The 19098-nt window shown below is 50.0% G+C and overlaps 1 protein-coding gene across 3 annotated transcripts in view; it reads left to right on the forward strand.

Annotated features, from left to right (window-relative positions):
- LOC119964853 (eIF-2-alpha kinase GCN2-like) overlaps positions 1 to 19098 on the forward strand; it is a 128806-nt gene that overhangs the window by 48399 nt on the left and 61309 nt on the right. For all 3 annotated transcript variants that reach the window (XM_038794912.1, XM_038794914.1, XM_038794913.1), the window contains 2 exons: positions 13134 to 13232; positions 13497 to 13574. In XM_038794912.1, coding sequence (XP_038650840.1) covers positions 13134 to 13232; positions 13497 to 13574 — 177 coding nt within the window. The remainder of the gene's footprint in view (positions 1 to 13133; positions 13233 to 13496; positions 13575 to 19098) is intronic.

Raw genomic sequence — 19098 nt, forward strand, 5'->3', positions numbered from 1 at the left:
TTCTTCACCTCTACAGTGTCTACCAGCCTCCGTGTGGGTGACCAATATCTCCTTGGCCACCCCGTTCACCTCCAAGACATGCTCCTTGAAGGAGGTGAGGATTCTTAAGTTAGGCACACTTCTGCCAGCCTGGGCCCTCTGCCGACGAATATGGGGGAGCTTTTCCTGAGAAGACATGGAGTGCATCACTGGCACATGCATGGTTCACAGTGGTGAGTGGGGGGCGGGCATGAAGGGGTGTGGAGGGAGTGGTGGGAGTTTGAAGGGGTGGAGGAAGGGTTGGTGTCGTACGAGGAGTTGGGGGGTGGATGCACCCGTGGGGGTGGCGTTGGTATCTACTCACTTGTGCTGCCCGGTGCTTACGGCAATGGAAGCCAGTCCTCCTGGTCACACTCCCTGAGATGACAGCTGACAGCTCCCGCCAGCTCATTCCAGGCAGCACTGGCTGCCTTGTGGCTCACTCTCCAAAACCATTGGGGCAACAAGACATCCCTCCTGGCGTCCACGGCGTCTAGCAGTCTCCTTAGGTCAGCATCCTCGAATCTTGCGGCCCGTCTCCTCGGCGCTATTATTGCGAGCGTGTTAGCGTTGGCTGAGCAAGTGCAGCTTAGGTTCTGTTCGACCTTGTTACCCGGGGGGGGGGGGGGGGGGGGGGGGGGGGGGGGGGGGGGGGGGGGGGGGGGGGGTGGGGGGGGGGGGGGGGGGGGGGGGAAGAGTTGGGGGAGCGCAGTCCCCGGCGAATCACTGGCAAGCCTTCATTTACGGCAAGAAGCCCGTGAGGCCTCGTTAAGTTGAACCAATTAACATTGAATTGTGGTGCCGGCCTTGCTGGGCCGGGCACCGGAATACTCGGGGCAATTCTCACTCGCTACCGCACAGAGATCTTTCCGGAGTGTCGTTTGATTCCGGAGGGGGAGGGGAACTCATCGGCAGGGCCGGCGGGAAACTCCCTGCAAAACCCACCACAAGTGAACCTGGAAATGTTTCCATCAATTTTTCCCGACATGTTTTTGATTAGGCAGGGAGCAGGGTAATTTTAGGCTAACGTGCCTTATAGAGCTTTGACAAAGAGTCATCGGACTCGAAACGTTAGCTCTTTTCTCTCCCTACAGATGCTGCCAGACGTGCTGAGATTTTCCAGCATTTTCCCTTTTGTGCCTTATAGAAAATTGCCCTTAATTTATCTGCAACCCCCTGTTTTACACCTTGCCTGATTTTACATTCCCATTTTATTCATGACAAAATGAGGCAGGCTGTTAAATTGACAGCTGATATGATTCCACCAGTTTCCTGCCAGAGGAGTTGGTTTAAAACTGCCCGAGGTTTCAAAGTTGTACCAATCCTTTAATGATAATATTCTGGCAATAGTAGTGAAGACTACCCGAGCCAAACTGTTCCAGTGCAGCCACAACACTGGCATCTAGAGGTTGGTTTAGCACAGTGGACTAAGCAGCTGGCTTGTAAAACAAGGCTAACAGCGCGGGTTCAATTCCCATACCAGCCTCCCCGAACAGGCGCCGAATGTGGCGACTAGGGGCTTTTCACAGTAACTTCATTTGAAGCCTACTTGTCACAATAAGGGATTTTCATTTCATTTCTTTTCTACCCGGCATTGTGGAAAATTACCCAGGTGTGTCCTGCACACCAGAAACCAGAACAAATGCAACCCAGCCAATTACCACCCTATCAGTCTACTCTCCATCATCAACTAAGTGATGGAAGGAGTCATTAATAATGCTATCAAGCAGCACTTACTCAGCAGTAACCTGCTCACTGATGCTCAGTTTGGGTTTCGCCAGGGTCACTCAGCTGCTGACTTCATTACAACCTTGGTTCACACAAGGATCGAAGAGCTGAATGCCAGGGGTGAGGTGAGAGTGACTGTCCTTTATATCAAGGTAATATTTGACCGTGAATGGCATCAAGGAACCTCAGCCAAACTGGAGTCAGTGGGAATTAACGGGGAAACTCTCTGCTGGTTGGAGTCACCCCAGCACAAAGGAAGATGGTTGTGGTGGTTGGAGGTCAATCGTCTGGGCATCACTGCAGGAGTTCTTCAGGGTAGTGTCCGAGGCCCAACTGTCTTCAGCTGCTTCGCAATGACCTCCCTTCCATCACAAGGCCAGAAGTGAGGAAGTTTGTGGATGACTAATGTTCAGCACCATTCTCGACTCCTCAGATCATGAAGCAGTCCATGTCCAAATGTAACAAGTCCTGGATAATAGCCAACTTGGGCTGACAGTGGCAAGTTACATTCATGCCACATAAGTGCGAGGGAATGACCATATCCTACATGAGAGGATCTAACCATCGCTCCTTGACATTGATTGGCATTACCATCACTGAATCACCCACAATCAACATCCTGGGGGCTACCATTGATGAGAAATTGAAATGGATTAGCCATATTAATACTGTCGCTACCAGGGCAGGTCAAAGGCTAGGAATCCTACAATGAGCAACTCACCCCCTGACCCCCCACCCCCCCCCCCCCCCCCCCCCCCCCCCCCACCCCCACACACACACACACACACACACACACACACACACACACAAGCCTGTCCACCATCTACAAGGCACAAGTCAGGAGTATAATGGAATATTCTCCACTTGCCTCAATGAATGCAGCTCCAACAATACTCAAGAAGCTCGACACCATCCAGGACAAAACAGCCCGTTTGATTGCTCCCCCTTTCAGAAACATTCAAACCCTCCCCACCAACAAACAGTGGCAGTCGTGGGTACCATCTACAAGATGCACTGCAGTAACTCACCAAGGTTCCTAGATAACACCTTCCAAACCCACTACCACATAGAAGGACAAGAGCAGCAGATACCTCAGAACCCCACCACCTGGAGGTTCCTCTCCAAGTCACTCACCACCCTGACTTGGAAATATATCGCCGCTCCTTCACTGTCACTGGAGCAACATCCTGGAACTTGCACACTAACAGCACAGTTGGTGTACCTACACCTCAAGGACTTCAGCGGTTCAAGAAGGCAACTCACCACTACCTTCTGAAGGGCAACTAGGGATGGGCAATAAATGTTGGCCTAACCAGTAATGTCCACATCCCATAAATGAATTTTTTTAAATCGCTAGCCGTTACCCTATTATAGATGCTTCAGTTGTCTGCCTTTTCCTATTATATATCCACATTTTTACCTTATAAACCTTGTCAAAGGTAGCGCCTCGTTGTATTTCTGTCTAACATAAATTTCCTCTTGTTTCCAGTGGCGGTCATGGAGTGAGAGGTCGCACATTTGGTAGATCCCGCTCAAGGTGTAATTTTTTAGTCCTTTTTGAGGGGTGGAATTTTTGGATGGAGAAGCTGTAACTCCCCTGGTGTGGCTGGTGGATGGATCCACAAACTAGGAGTGGGTTGAGAAGAAGGGAGTTGTTGGAGCAGGTGAGTCTTCGAGGTGCGCCACAAGTTAAGATGGCGGAGGGCAAAGGGCCTGTTCTGCCTGCCCAGTGGTCAATGAAGCAGCTGGTAGACCTTTTTAAATGATAAGTTCAGCCAGCTGAGAAGGGAGGCCCTGGAGACTTGGCCAAGGTGGTGGAGCTGCTCAAAGCAGGGATTGACATAGTCGAGCAGAGGCTGGAGTCTCCAGACCAGGTGATCCAGAAAGTGGAGGAGGCAGTGGGGGAGCATGAGCTTGCCTCATTGGTGGATGAGGTGGGGGTGATGCATGAGACCCAAAAGAGATTGAAGGAGAAGGTGGAAGAGCTGGAGAACCGCTCCAGAAGGCACAATTTGAGGAACATGGGGATGCCCAAAGGCACCGAAGGAGCAGAGGCCGGCACATATGTGGCCAAAATGTTGAAGAAGCTGATGGTGGAGGGTGCTTTTGACCAGCCTCTGGATGTCGATTGAGCGCACAGGGCGCTGACGAGGACTTCGCAGGTGGGTGAGCCGCCAAGGCTGATGGTGGTGCGGTTGCACCCCTTCTTCGACAAAGAAAAGATTCTTTGGTGGGCGAGGCAGACGAGGAGGTGCACCTGGGACGAGAGCTGCGGGTGTATCAAGACCTGGGTGCAAAACTGGCGAAGAGGAGGGCCGGGTTTAATTTGGTCAAGGCTGCCCTCAACATGAAGGGGGTGAAGTTTGGAGTATCCACCCGCCTCTGGGTAACTTTCCAGAACCGAGAATACTATTTTGGTATGCTAGAGGAGGCGAGAGAGGTTTCGAGGGACAATGGACTGGCAGGAGAAGGGCGATGCTGAATGTTTGAGGAGGTATGAGGAGGTGTTTTCTTTTGGTTGTCCTTGTGAAACTTTCTCTCCCTTGAAATGTTTGGTTGGGTTTGGTGGTGGGGTGCTTGGGGAGCATCAAGGGTGAGTGCACCTTTTTTCTGTTCCTTTATTTCTTGAGGGAGTGTGGGTGGCAGGAGGGCAATCGAGGGGTTAGAGTAGGAGGTTTGGAGGCCTTGGTTGGGGGCTGCCATGCTAGCTGGGTGGGCTAGTTAATGGGAGCATAGTGGAGGGTGATCAGGTGGTTGGTACAGGAGAGGGGGCTGGGACTGCTGTTTTGTTTGGGGAGGGGGTTGCTGACAAGGGTGTGGTTGTTGTGGCGCAGTTGGAAAACGAGTGATGAGGAGGTGGGGAGGCTGCAGAAAGATTTAGACAGTTTAGGAGAATGGTCCAAGAAGTGGCTGATGAAATTCAACGTGGGCAAGTGCGAGGTCTTGCACTTTGGAAAAAAGAATAGAGGCATGGACTATTTTCTAAACGGTGACAAAATTCATAATGCTAAAGTGCAAAGGGACTTGGGAGTCCTAGTCCAGGATTCTCTAAAGGTAAACTTGCAGGTTGAGTCCGTAATTAAGAAAGCAAATGTAATGTTGTCATTTATCTCAAGAGGCTTGGAATATAAAGCAGGGATGTACTTCTGAGGCTTTATAAAGCACTAGTTAGGCCCCATTTAGAATATTGTGAGCAATTTTGGGCCCCACACCTCAGGAAGGACATACTGGCACTGGAGCGGGTCCAGCGGAGATTCACACGGATGATCCCAGGAATGGTAGGCCTAACATACGATGAACGTCTGAGGATCGTGGGATTATATTCATTGGAGTTTAGGAGGTTGAGGGGAGATCTAATAGAAACTTACAAGATAATGAATGGCTTGGATAGGATGGACGTAGGGAAGTTGTTTCCATTAGCAGGGGAGACTAGGACGCGGGGGGCACAGCCTTAGAATAAAAGGGAGTCACTTTAGAACAGAGATGAGGAGAAATTTCTTCAGCCAGAGAGTGGTAGGTCTGTGGAATTCATTGCCACAGAGGGCGGTGGAGGCCGGGACGTTGAGTGTCTTTAAGACAGAAATGGATAAATTCTTGATTTCTCGAGGAATTAAGGGCTATGGGGAGAGAGCGGGTAAATGGAGTTGAAATCAACCATGATTGAATGGTGGAGTGGACTCGATGGGCCGAATGGCCTTACTTCCGCTCCTATGTCTTATGGTCTTATGACGGTGGACATAGGGTGGGCCTGGAGGGTCGCGTGACACGGGCCGGTGACTGGCCCAAAAAGCATTATGGTTGATTGGCAGGGGTGGGGGCCAGGGAGCCCCCAAACCAGGCTGGTCATGTGGAACGTAAGGAGGCTGAATGGACCGGCCAAATGGTCACGTGTGTTCATGCACCTGAGAAGTCTGAAGGCGGACGTGGCTTTTCCTTTTTTTTAAAAATAATTTTTATTGAAAGAGTTTTTCCATACAGACATTTACCCCTACTAATTTTTAAATTATTTACAACACAATCCCTCTAGGCAAATGTCCCTCCCTCGCCCGCCCACTCGCGCGCACCAGTCCCCCCCCCAGGCAACCTTAACAAACAAGGCAGCCTACAGTTTCAGACATGAGCAGCGAGCAGACTTGCCCGCGTCGTGCATGTCCCCCCACGACCCTTGCTGCCCCCCCCTCCCCTCCCCCCCCCCCCCTCCCCCCCCCCCCCTCCCCCCCCCCCCCCGGGTTGCTGCTGCCACGACCCCGAACGTCTATCTCTGATCTAAAAAGTCAAGGAAAGGTTGCCACCGCCTGGCGAATCCCTGTACCGACCCTCTCAGGGCAAATTTGATCCTTTCTAGCTGAATATAGCTAGCCATATCGTTAATCCAAGTTTCAACGCTTGGAGGCCTCGCGTCCTTCCATTGAATTAATATCCTTCGTCGAGCCACTAGGGACGCAAAGGCCAGTATTCCGGCCTCCCTAGCCTCCTGTACCCCCGGTTCTACCCCGACCCCAAAGATCGCAAGCCCCCATCCTGGTTTGACCCTGGACCCCACCACCTTCAACACCGTCCTTGCCACCCCCTTCCAGAACCCTTCCAGCACCGGACATGCCCAGAACATATGCACATGGTTCGCTGGGCTTCCCAGACATCTGACACACCTGTCCTCACCCCCAAAGAACCGGCTCATCCTTGTCCCCGTCATGTGAGCTCTATGCAGCACGGACGTGGCTTTTCCACATGAGACGCAGTTAAACATAGGGAACCAGACAAGGCTGAAGAATGGATGGGTAGGGCAGGTGTTCCATTCAGGACTGGGCATGAAGACGAGAGGGGCGGCGGTGCTGGTGAATAAGTGGGTGGCATTCAGGATGGGGAACATTGTGGCAGATTCTGTTTGTGATGATTAGTGGCAAGCTGGAGGGGCTGCTGGTCCTGGTAAATGTTTATGCCCCAAATTTGGATGGTGTGGAGTTTATGAGGTGGGTGCTGGGGAAGATTCCTAATCTGGACTCGCACCGGTTGATTATGGGGGCGGATTTTTAAAAAAGAATTTAGTGCACCCAATTCATTTTTTTCCAATTAAGGGGCAATTTAGCTTGTCAATCCACCTACCCTGCACATTTTTTGGGTTGTGGGGCGAAACCCACGCAAACACGGGGAGAATGTGCAAACTCCATATGGACAGTAACCCAGAGCCAGGATCGAACCTGGGACCTCAGCGCCGTGAGACTGCAGTGCTAACCACTGTGCCACCTTGCTTCTCCAGGGGGCGGATTTTAACACGGTCATTGAGCCAAGCTTGGACCGATCGAGGGTGAGGTCGTCCAAGGTGTCGGTGGTGGCGAAGGAGTTGAAAGGGTTTGTTAAGGGATCTGTGGAGATTTGGGAGGCCGAGGTTGAAGGAATTTTTGTATTTCTCCCAGATGCACAGGGTGTACTCCCAGATTGACTTTTTTGTGATGGACAAAGCATTGCTGGTTGGGATGCCTGACTGAAGATTGGGTGATTGTAGTCTCAAACCATGCACCGCACTGGGTGGATTTGTGAGTAGATCGGGCGGGGGTGGGGGGGGCGGGGGGGGGGGCGCAAGGCAGATGAACTCAGGGCATGGATAGGTACATGGGACTGGGATATAGCTATTACTGAAACATGGCTAAAGGAGGGGCAGGACTGGCAGCTCAATGTTCTGGGGTACATTTGCTCTTGGAAAGATAGAACAGGAGGTAAGAGAGGAGGGGGAGTTGCGTTTTTGATTAGGGACAGTATCACGGCAGTACAGAGAGAGGATATTTCCAAGGGTTTGCCCACTGAGTCTATATGGGTAGAACTTAAAAATAAGTAAGGTGAGATCACTTTGATAGGACTGTATTATAGGTTCCCGAATAGTCAGCGGGAAATCAAAAAGCAAATATGTCAGGAGATTACGAATAGCTGCCGGATAAATAGGATGGTAATAGTAGGCGACTTTTTCCCAAAATCAACTGGGATAGCCACAGCACTAGGGATTTGGATGGAGAGAAATTTGGTGTGTGTATTCATGAAGAATTCCTCATGCAATATGTGGCTAGCCTGCCCAGAGAGGGGGCAAAACTTGACCTCCTCTTGGGGAATAAGGAAGGGCAGGTGACAGAAGTGTTAGTGAGGGATCACTTTGGGACCAATGACCATAATTCCATTAATTTTATGATAGCTATGGAGAATGATAGTTCTGGACCAAAAGTTAAAATTCTAAATTGAGACAAGGCCAATTTCGAAGGTATTAGGCGGGAACTTTCAAAAGTTGATTGGGGGAGCCTGTTTACAGGCAAGGGGGCAGCTGGGAACTAGGAGTCTTCCAAAAAGTGAGTTAGCTAGGGTTCAGGGTGAGCACATTCCTCTTAGAGTGAAGGGTAAGGCTGGTAGAAGAAGGGAACCCTGGTTGACTCGGGATATTGAGGCCATGGTCAAAAGGAAGAAGGAGGCATATGACATGCATAGGCAGCTGGGATCAAGTGGATCCTTTGACGTGTAAAGGGTTTGCCGGAGTAGAGTAAAGAGAGAAATCAGGAGGGCAAAAAGGGGACATGAGATTGTCTTGGCAGATAAGGCAAAGGAAAATCCAAAGAGCTTTTACAGATACATTAAGGGCAAAAGAATGACTAGGGAGAGCGTAGGCCCTCTTAAAGGTAGACAGGGTCATCTATGTGCGGATCCACAGGGATGGGAGAGGTCCTAAATGCATATTTCTCATCAGTATTTATTGTTGAGAAAGGCACGAACGTTAGGGAAATTGGGGAAATAAAAAGTAATGTCCCGGGAACTTCCGACTGGTGAGTCTTACTTCTGTAGTCGGTAAGCTGTTAGACGGTATTCTGAATGACAGGATCTACAGGCATTTAGACAGGCAAGGGCTAATTAGGGAAAGGCAGCATGGCTTTGTAAGGGGAAAGTCATGTTTCACGAATTTGATTGAGTATTTTGAAGGTGTAACCAAGAAGGTAGATGAGGGCAGTGCGGTCGACGTTGTCTACACAGACTTTAGCAAGGCCTTTGGTAGGTTGTTGCAAAAAGTTAAATCTCACGGAATCCAGGGCGAGGTAGCCAATTCGATACAAAATTGGCTTGGCGACCGAAGCCAAAGGGTGGTTGTGGAGGTCTGTTTTTCAAACTGGAGGCCTGTGACCAGTGGTGTGCCTCAGGGTTCAGTGCTGGGTCCACTGTTATTTGTGATATATATAAATGATTTTGATGAGAATGTAGGAGGCATGGTTGGTAAGTTTGCAGGTGACACCAAGATTGGTGGCACAGTGGATAGTGAAGAAGGTATATAAGATTGCAACAGGATCTTGACCAATTGGGCCAGTGGGCCGATGAATGGCAGATGGAGTTTAATTTGGATAAATGTGAGGTGATGCATTTTGGTAGACAAAATCAGGGCAGGACCTACTCAGTTAATGGTAGGGAGTTGGGGACAGTTACAGAATAAAGAGACCTAGGAATACAGGTTCATAGCTCCTTGAAAGTGGAGTCACCGGTGGACAGGGTGGTGAAGAAGGCATTCAGCATGCCAGGTTTTATTGGTCAGAATACTGAATATAGAAGTTGGGATGTCATGTTGAAGTTTGATGAGACCACACTTTGGTGAGACCACACATGGAATACTGTGTTCAGTTCTGGTCACCCTATTATAGGAAGGATATTGTTAAACTAGAAAGACTGCAGAAGAGATTTATGAGGATGCAACCAGGACTTGATGGTCTGAGTTATAAAGGGAGGCTGGATAGGCTAAGACATTTTTCCCTGGAGAGTAGGAGGCTTAGGGTGATCGTATAGAGGTCTATAAAACAATGAGGAGCATCGATAAGGTAGATAGTCGACATCTTTTCCCAAAGGTTGAGGAGTCTAGAATTGGAGGGCATATTTTTAAGGTGAGAGGATAGAGATACAAAAGAGACCAGAGGGGAAATTTCTTCACACAGAGGGTGGTGAGCATCTGGAACAGGCTGCCAGGGGCAGTGGTAGAGGCGGGTACAATTTTGTCCTTTAAAATGCAGTTAGACAATTGGGCAGCGTGGGTGTGGAGGAATATGGGCCAAATGCAGGCAAGTGGGACTAGCTTAGTGATAGAAACTGGGCGACACGGACCATCTGAGTTAATGGGCCTGTTTCCATTTTGTAAACTTCTGTGATTCTATTGGTGGAGCAGATGAAGGGGGATTTTAAGAGATGGGATGTGCTGCCACTATCATTGGCTGGACGGATATAGACAGTGAAGTTGACAGTGCTGTCAAGGTTCCTGTTCATATTTCAGAACCTTCCAATCTTTGTCCCGAAGTAATTAATTAAGAAGGTTAATGATCTCTGGGTTTGTATGGGCGGGGAAGATCCCGCGGGTCAAAACGGCTTTTTTTGAGCGGGGGTGAGGACGGGGTGTTCGTGTTGTGGAATACAATGACTTACTACTGGGCGGCAAATATCGTTATGGTCAGGAAATGGGTAAATGGGTGGTAGGGTGGGGTCGGTATGGGGATGAATGGAGGCGGCTTCTTGTAGGGGAAAGGGCTTGAGGGCATTACTAACGGCACCTCTGCCATTTTCCATGGCCAGGTATTCCGTGAGCCCAGTGGTGGCGTCGGCCTTGAGGGTGTGGGGGGAGTAGAGGCAGCATTTGAGACTGGAGAGGGCCCCGGTGTGGGCACCAATCTGGGATAATCATAGTTTTGCACTGTGGGGGACTGAATGCGAGGTTTCGGAGGTGGCGCCACGCTGAGATTGAGCGATTCAGGGACCTGTTCGAAGAGGGCAGCTTTGTGAAATTAGAGAACCTGGAGGAAGAATATGAGCTGCCCAGGGGGAATGGTTTCAGGTACTTGCAGGTTTGGAATTTAATGAGGAGGGGGAGAACATCCTTTCCTGGGTTTCCGCCCTTGGTGCTGCAGGGCAAGGTGTTGTCGAAGGAGGAGATGGGGAGGAGTAGGTGTCTGAGATCTACAAGGAGCTAATGGTTTGGTAGGGGGCCCCAGTGGGGGACATTAAGCAGAAGTGGGAGGAAGAGATGTGTGGGGAAGAGGAGCCCCTGCGGAGGGAAAATGCATCCTCGTTGTGAGCGAGGCTCAGTCTTATTCAGTTTAAAGTAATTCAAGGGCGCACGTGACGGTGACGAAGAAGAATAGGTTCTTTGAGGGAGTAGAGGATCGGTGTGGGTGGTGCGCGGAGAGGCTCATGTATCATGTCCACATGTTTTGGGCATGTCCTAAGCTGAAGGGGTTCTGGCAGGTGTTTGCGGACGTAATGTCTGAGGTGTCGGAGGTGAAGGTGGCGCCGAGTCCAGAGGTAGCAATATTTGGTGTGCCACAATGTCCAGGGGGCGAGAGAGGCCGTGTCTTGGCCGTTGCCACTTTGAGAGCCCTGAGATGGATTCTGCTTGGGTGGAGCCGCCGAAAGCGGGGGTGTGGGTGAGTGACCTGACGGGATTCCTGAGGTTGGGAGGGAATCGTGTTCATCTTGAGGGGGTCGGTCGATGGGTTTGCTCAGAGGTGGAAGCTGTTCATTGACTTCTTTTAGGAAGATTGAGGTGTCAGCAGAGAGCAAGGCGTGGGGTGGGGGGGGGGGGGGGTGGGGTGGGGGGGAGGAGGGGGTTTAAGGGGTCAAATTGGGGAAGGCAGGATGGAAGGAGGGGGTAAGGCAGGGAGGGAGTGGGTGTTGGTTATTAATTATGTTGCAAATTTCACTTCTGCTTTCATTTGTTCTGTTTGTTTATGCAAATGCCCGAATAAAATATTTAAAAAAAAATAACATAAATCTCCTTTTGCTAACCAACCCATCTTGGTTGTAATAAATGTAGGAAATTCAGATATATTGTATTATCAGCATTTGCTGAAGTAAGGGTTGGAAGCATGGATTGGAATGTATTCAACTATGGAAGTCTTGGGCAAAATTCTCACCTACCCGGCGGGGCGGGGGGTCCCGGCGTAGCGGAGTGGCGCCAACCACTCCGGCGTCGGGCCTCCCCAAAGGTGCGGAATTCTCCGCACCTTTAGGGGCAAGGCCCGCGCTGGAGTGGCTCCCGCTTCGCCGACTGGCGCCAAAACTGGCGCCAACGGCCTTTGGCAGTTGCTGACGTCACCACCGGCGCATGCATGATGGAAGGGGTCTCTTCCGCCTCCGCCATGGTGGAGGCTGTGGCGGCGGCGGCGGAAGAAAAAGAGTGCCCCCACGGCACTGGCCCGCCCGCCGATCGGTGGGCCCCGATCATGGGCCAGGCCACTGTGGGGGCACCACCGGGGTCCGATCGCCCCCTGCCCCCACGCCAATCCCGCCGGCACAGAGGTGGTTTGAACCACGTCGGCGGGAGAGGCCCGACAGCGGCGGGACTTAGGCCCATCGCAGGCCGGAGAATCGCCACGGGGGGCACGCCGATCGGCGGGGCCCGATTTCCACTCCCGCCGATTCCCGGATGGCGGAGAATTCCGGCTACGGCGGGGGCAGGAATTACGCCGGCCCCGGGAGACTCCCCGACCCTGCGGGGGGTCGGAGAATTCCGCCCCATGTTTTAGAAGAGTCTTGGTTTGAAAGACAACAAAGCTTTTAGGAGCCAGAGGTCCAATTAACCACCATAAAGAGCTTGGGTGAATGCAATTTTGTTTTGATTAAGAATTGATTCGTTTTCAGCTTGGTGAGATTATATCATTGCTGGGTGAAGCTCAGGCATCAGGCTTTCAGAAAAAGTACTTTCAGTTCTGTTCTGTTGTGATCTTCCTGAATGTAGCTGTGCCCAGAGTGAGGCAGTTCTGCTCTCATCCTCGATTAGTTAAAAGATTTAACAATATTCAAAGCAGTTCAGACTTGTTTGAGGACAAGGGGGAAGCTGAAACAAGCTAGTGAAAACAGCATTTGAAGACATACTGTGTTAGTAAGTAAGTTTGTTTTAATATACCATATCCCTATTTATTCGTGCAATCACTCCAGGAGCGAGGTATCCTTTCCTCACAGTCTTACAAAATTAAAATATTGGGTATATAGTCACTGTTGGGGTCTGGTCTGAGATCGTAATATGGGTCTACAGAGTGGTTAGCAAGAGGACATAAATGCAACGAGGCACTGTCTTTTACAAGTTTTATAAGGTAAAAATGTGGATGTACAATAGGAAAAGGCAGACAACTGAAGCATGGCTAGAGATTTTTAAAGTTCATTTGGATCAGCATTACTGGATCTGGCAGGATTGGTGAGCCTGCATGACCTGGCGAAGCACAAAGCTCGCTGTGCTCCGATCCTGCCCTTTTACTGCCAGGACTGGGTGACCTGAATTAATAGGATTCTATCATGTTCTCATGCTTGTTATTGACATTAATGTTACTTTGAACCTGAAACTCAGATGACTGAGGGGGCTTAGTGTAATGTATGCTTCCTTCCTGCAGAAAGCTGATATGTACAGTTTTGGAATGGTAATCCTTGACATGCTGTTTCAGTGTACAGTACAGGAACGTCAGAAATGGAGGGACCAGATTCGACAATGTGTAAGAATTTTACTCCATGATTCTTCCATATAAAATATGTTTACTTTTGTTCATACTGTTGGAAAGGCACTGGCCTTCCCTTACACCATTTGCCATTGTGGATTCAAATAATCTTTTATGGTGCATTGTGTAAGTTTAGAGGCTGTAGTGTTTTTTAATGTAAAGCTGTAGCAACTAAAGTGAACAAAATCTTTCGTTTGAATTCCAGACTTCATTTTTGAAAACAAATAAAAACATGCTTTTAATGTCTCGGTTATTTTGCAGAATGCTCCACGTTACATAAACGAACTTTATGTTGACAAAACAAAAGCCTTCCTTTTGCAACCAGAATTCATGAGCTTGGTGAGTTACTGAGCCATTTATAGTTCAGCTTGAGTAACAGGTTCTCTTTAAAGTGAGTGGATGATGCAACTTTGCAGTCTTTCAGTTGAGGCATTGAACTGTAACTTCTCAGCTCCCCAGCGTCAGGCTGAGGGGTTACCCCAAAGATGCACTGGGGAATCCCTCACGGAGCTCCACAAGAAAGGATTTGCACAGCAATTGCCCAGAAGCGCAAACTTCTTCTGGGCAATTGCACGACACTGGTAACCATCCAAAGGTAATATTTAAATTGCAAAGTTCAGAGGAAAACCAACAGGTTTACCAACAATTACCCCAAAAAAATAAGAATTAAAACCCCTTTTTACTTCTGCTAACTATTGTAAAGATTCAGACCAATGCACCCCATGTGACTCCCAGATCCTGACCGTCAGCAGAACCCCCCCCCGACTAACCAGCATCCTCACCCCCTTGGTATTCCCGCTCCTCAGCCTCTCATAAGATTCCTCCAACCTGTACAGGACTTCTCACCTTTCCCCATGGCCTGTCTCTCACCGTCACACCCTCTGAGGCCTGATTTTCCCACCTCACTCCCCACCCCACAACCTAACCCATTCAACCTAATCATATTTTTTTTTTTTAAATAATTTTTATTGAAAGAGTTTTTCCATACAGACATTTACCCCTACTAATTTTTAAATTATTTACAACACAATCCCTCTAGGCAAATGTCCCTCCCTCGCCCGCCCTCTCGCGCGCACCAGTCCTCCCCCCCCCCCCCCAGGCAACCTTAACAAACAAGGCAGCCTACAGTTTCAGACATGAGCAGCGAGCAGACTTGCCCGCGTTACAGTCGTGCATGTCCCCCCACGACCCTTGCTGCCCCCCCCTCCCCTCCCCCCCCCCCCTCCCCCCCCCCCCTCCCCCCCCCCCCGGGTTGCTGCTGCCACGACCCCGAACGTCTATCTCTGATCTAAAAAGTCAAGGAAAGGTTGCCACCGCCTGGCGAATCCCTGTACCGACCCTCTCAGGGCAAATTTGATCCTTTCTAGCTGAATATAGCTAGCCATATCGTTAATCCAAGTTTCAACGCTTGGAGGCCTCGCGTCCTTCCATTGAATTAATATCCTTCGTCGAGCCACTAGGGACGCAAAGGCCAGTATTCCGGCCTCCCTAGCCTCCTGTACCCCCGGTTCTACCCCGACCCCAAAGATCGCAAGCCCCCATCCTGGTTTGACCCTGGACCCCACCACCTTCAACACCGTCCTTGCCACCCCCTTCCAGAACCCTTCCAGCACCGGACATGCCCAGAACATATGCACATGGTTCGCTGGGCTTCCCAGACATCTGACACACCTGTCCTCACCCCCAAAGAACCGGCTCATCCTTGTCCCCGTCATGTGAGCTCTATGCAGCACCTTAAATTGAATGAGGCTCAGTCTCGCACACGAGGAGGAAGAGTTGACCTTCTCCAGCGCATCCGCCCACGTCCCGTCTTCTATCTGCTCTCCCAGCTCCCCTTCCCACTTGGCTTTCAGCTCCTCCCCTGATGCTGCTTCCGCCTCCTGCATTATCTTGTAGATGTCTGATATCTTCCCCCCTCCGACCCAGACCCCCGAGAGCACCCTATCACTCGCCCCCTTACTGGGGAGCAGGGGAAACCCCTCCACCTGCCGCCTAGCAAATGCCTTCACTTGTAAATATCTGAACATGTTTCCCGGGGGGAGCTCAAACTTCTCCTCCAGCCCTCCCAGGCTCGCAAACCTCCCCTCTATAAACAGGTCCTTCAGCTGCCGTATGCCCACCCTGTACCAGCTCTGAAATCCCCCGTCGATGTTCCCCGGGATGAATCTATGGTTCCCTCTTATTGGCGCCGCCAACAGACCTCCCATTTCCCCCCTATGTCGCCTCCACTGCCCCCATATCTTGAGGGTGGCCGCCACCACCGGGCTCGTGGTGTACCTCGTGGGGGGGAGCGGCCATGGTGCCGTTACTAGGGCCCCCAGGCTTGTGTTGCCACAGGACGCCCTCTCCATTCGTTTCCAAGCTGCCCCCTCCCCTTCCATCATCCACTTGCGCACCATTGACACATTTGCCGCCCAGTAGTACCCCGAGAGATTGGGCAGTGCCAGCCCTCCACTGTCCCTACTCCGCTCCAAAAAGACCCTCCTCACCCTTGGGGTGCCATGCGCCCACACGTAGCTCATGATGCTACTCGTCACCTTTTTGAAGAAGGCCCTAGGGAGGAAGATGGGCAAGCACTGAAATAAAAACAAGAACCTTGGGAGGACCGTCATTTGATTGACTGCACCCTCCCCGCCAGCGACAACGGTACCATGTCCCACCTCTTAAATTCCTCCTCCATCTGTTCCACCAGCCTGGAAAAGTTCAACTTGTGGAGGGTCCCCCAGTTCCTTGCCACCTGCACCCCTAAGTACCTAAAGCTCTTTCCTGCTCGCTTGAAGGGGAGTCTCCCAATACCCTCTCCCTGGTCCCCCGGGTGTATCACAAAAACCTCGCTTTTGCCCAAATTTAGTTTGTACCCCGAAAAGTCCCCAAACTCTGCTAATAGTTCCATTATCTCCGGCATTCCCCCTTCTGGGTCTGCCACGTACAGCAGTAGATCATCCGCATACAGCGATACTCGATGTTCCTCCCCTACCCTAGTCAGTCCTCTCCACCCCCCTGAACCCCTCAGTGCCATCGCCAACGGTTCAATCGCCAGTGCGAAAAGTAGGGGGGATAGGGGACATCCCTGCCTGGTCCCTCGGTGGAGCCCGAAATACTCCGACCTCCTCCCGTTTGTCACTACACTCGCCGTCGGGGCCGAGTAGAGCAACTTCACCCACTTAATAAACCCTTCCCCAAACCCAAACCGTTCCAACGTCTCCCACAGGTACTCCCACTCCACCCTATCGAATGCCTTCTCCGCGTCCAGCGCTACCACCAACCTAATCATATTAATACCCGACCTGACCCAATCCCCTCTCCCACACCCAACCCTTCCCTCTTCAAACTCTGGAAGTGATGGCATAGTGGTGTTGTCGCTGGACTTGTAATCGAGTGACCCAAGGTAATGGGCTGGGGTCCCGGATTAAAATCCCACCAGAGCAGACAGTGGAATTTGAATTCAATAAAAATATCTGCAATTGAACGTCTAACGACAACCATGAAACCATTGTTGAATGTCTAAAAAACCCGTTTGTTCACTATTGTACTTTCGGGAAGAAAACCTGCCGTCCATACCTGGTCTCCCCCTTATGTGATTCCAGAACCATAGCAATGTGGTTGACTCATAAATGCCCTTTGTATCAAACCTCTACGAAGTCTACACAAAGAAATGGAACAGGATGGCCCACCTGGCATCGACCTAGGCACTGGAAACAACAGCGACACACCCAGCCATGTCGACCCAGTTTAAAAAATATATATATTTAGAGTACCCTTTGGGGCAGCACGGTAGCATGGTGGTTAGCATAAATGCTTCACAGCTCCAGGGTCCCAGGTTCGATTCCCGGCTGGGTCACTGTCTGTGCGGAGTCTGCACGTCCTCCCCCTGTGTGCGTGGGTTTCCTCCGGGTGCTCCGGTTTCCTCCCACAGTCCAAAGATGTGCAGGTTAGGTGGATTGGCCATGCTAAATTGCCCGTAGTGTCCTAAAAAGTAAGGTTAAGGGGGGGGTTGTTAGGTTACGGGTATAGGGTGGATACGTGGGTTTGAGTAGGGTGATCATTGCTCGGCACAACATCGAGGGCCGAAGGGCCTGTTCTGTGCTGTACTGTTCTATGTCTATGTCTACTCAGTTATTTTTTCCAATTAAGGGACAATATAGCATGGCCAATCCATTTAACATGCACATCTTTGGATTGTGGGGGTGAAGCTCTTGCAGACACGGGGAGAATGTGCAAACTCCACATAGACAGTGACCCACGGCCAGGATCAAAGCCGGTTCCTCAGTGCCAGAGACGCTGTCGACCCAGTTAATTCCTCCTTATTAACATCTGGTGGCTTGTGCCAAAATTGGGAGAGCTGGCTCACAGATGAGTCAGCAAGAGCCTGATGTCGTCATACTCATGGAATTTTATCTTACACACAATCCTGCTGATTACCACATACTGTGTCCTCCCCTCAGCTGATGAATCAGTAAACCTCCCATGTTGAACACCACTTGGAGGGTGGCAACAGTGCAGAATGTTCTCTGAGTGGGGGCCTTCAATGTTCATCATTAAGAGTGGCTCATTGGAATCACCACAGACCGACCTGTGGAGTCCTAAAGAACATAGCTGCTAGACTGGATCTGCGGCAGATGGTGAGGTAACCAAGAGAGAAAAGCATACTTGAACTCATCCTCACCAATCTGCTGGAGATGCATCAGTCCACAACAGTTTCAGGAGGAATTACTGCCGCACAGTCTATCTTCACATTAAGGATACCGTACTTTATGTTGTGTGGCCCTACCACTGTGCCAAATGGAAAAGCCCTCGAACAGATCATTATAATCCAGATTAGTGACCTGGATGAAGACATTGGGGGAACTGTCTGCAACTTTGTGGATGGCCAAAGGTTTATACGAATGTTCAGATGTCAGATGAGTGTAATAGATAACAAGCAGGTCCAGGCACACATCAAACAGATGTCACTTAGTGTTGGTAGGAGTTCTGAACTTAGAGCTGCTAAGCAGGCAAAGAGCTTTGGTATTCTGGTATATTAATCTCTGAATGTCCATGGGCAGTACTTTCAGGCCTTTGAGGTTGTGAATGTACGACCAGGACAATTGTATAAAAAAACAACTGAACATTTTGTTGTTCTCATAAGCCCATGGATTGGCCTGATTTAAATACCGTGTCCAGATTTGTTCCCCCTCAGTAGGTGATACAAAAGCGCACTCGACTGACACGTAGTTCCGATGTCCTTAGTTACCATGATAAGGTTGGAGAGATTTGGGCTTTTACTCTGGAAAATCATCAACTTTGAGGAGATTTGGTTTAGGTTTTTAAAGTAACTAAAGGATACGTGGCTAGGCTATTTGACAAAGGTCCTGAGAATGTCAGTGGGGGGTGGAGAGGAATACTTCTTTTCACAGGATTTTGGCCACTGGAATAAGTTGCTGGCTGTGTTCAATAAGCATGGAATCACAACAAGCATGCAGAAGGGAGCTAGACAAGTTCCTGATTGCGGCCAGCATCACCAATATAGAAGCTGGGATTTTGGGTGATTGATCCCCCAGTCACTGTGCTTTCCTGGAACTTTTTTTTATTACTCCAATAACGGCTTTAAAAAGCTGAATTTTGAAGCTATTAGAAATTAACTTCAGGTGGCATATTCATATAAATAATAGCTCATGGAAAATATTAGATTGAGTTTTTCAGTTGTTCTCTGCATGGCTCACGCTCCATTGGGTTTAATGGCTCCAAGCTGTATGGTGCAGTGGCAATTCTTGGACTAGATTGCTATATGTTACAACTACAGCCAGTTGTAATTTTGAAGTGAAGCAATTAGATTATTTTAACCTGGAGTGTATGATGAAAAGAAATGAAAATGAAATGAAAA

This window comes from Scyliorhinus canicula, chromosome 4 (assembly GCF_902713615.1).
Source record: "Scyliorhinus canicula chromosome 4, sScyCan1.1, whole genome shotgun sequence".
Classification (NCBI taxonomy): Eukaryota; Metazoa; Chordata; class Chondrichthyes; order Carcharhiniformes; family Scyliorhinidae; genus Scyliorhinus; species Scyliorhinus canicula.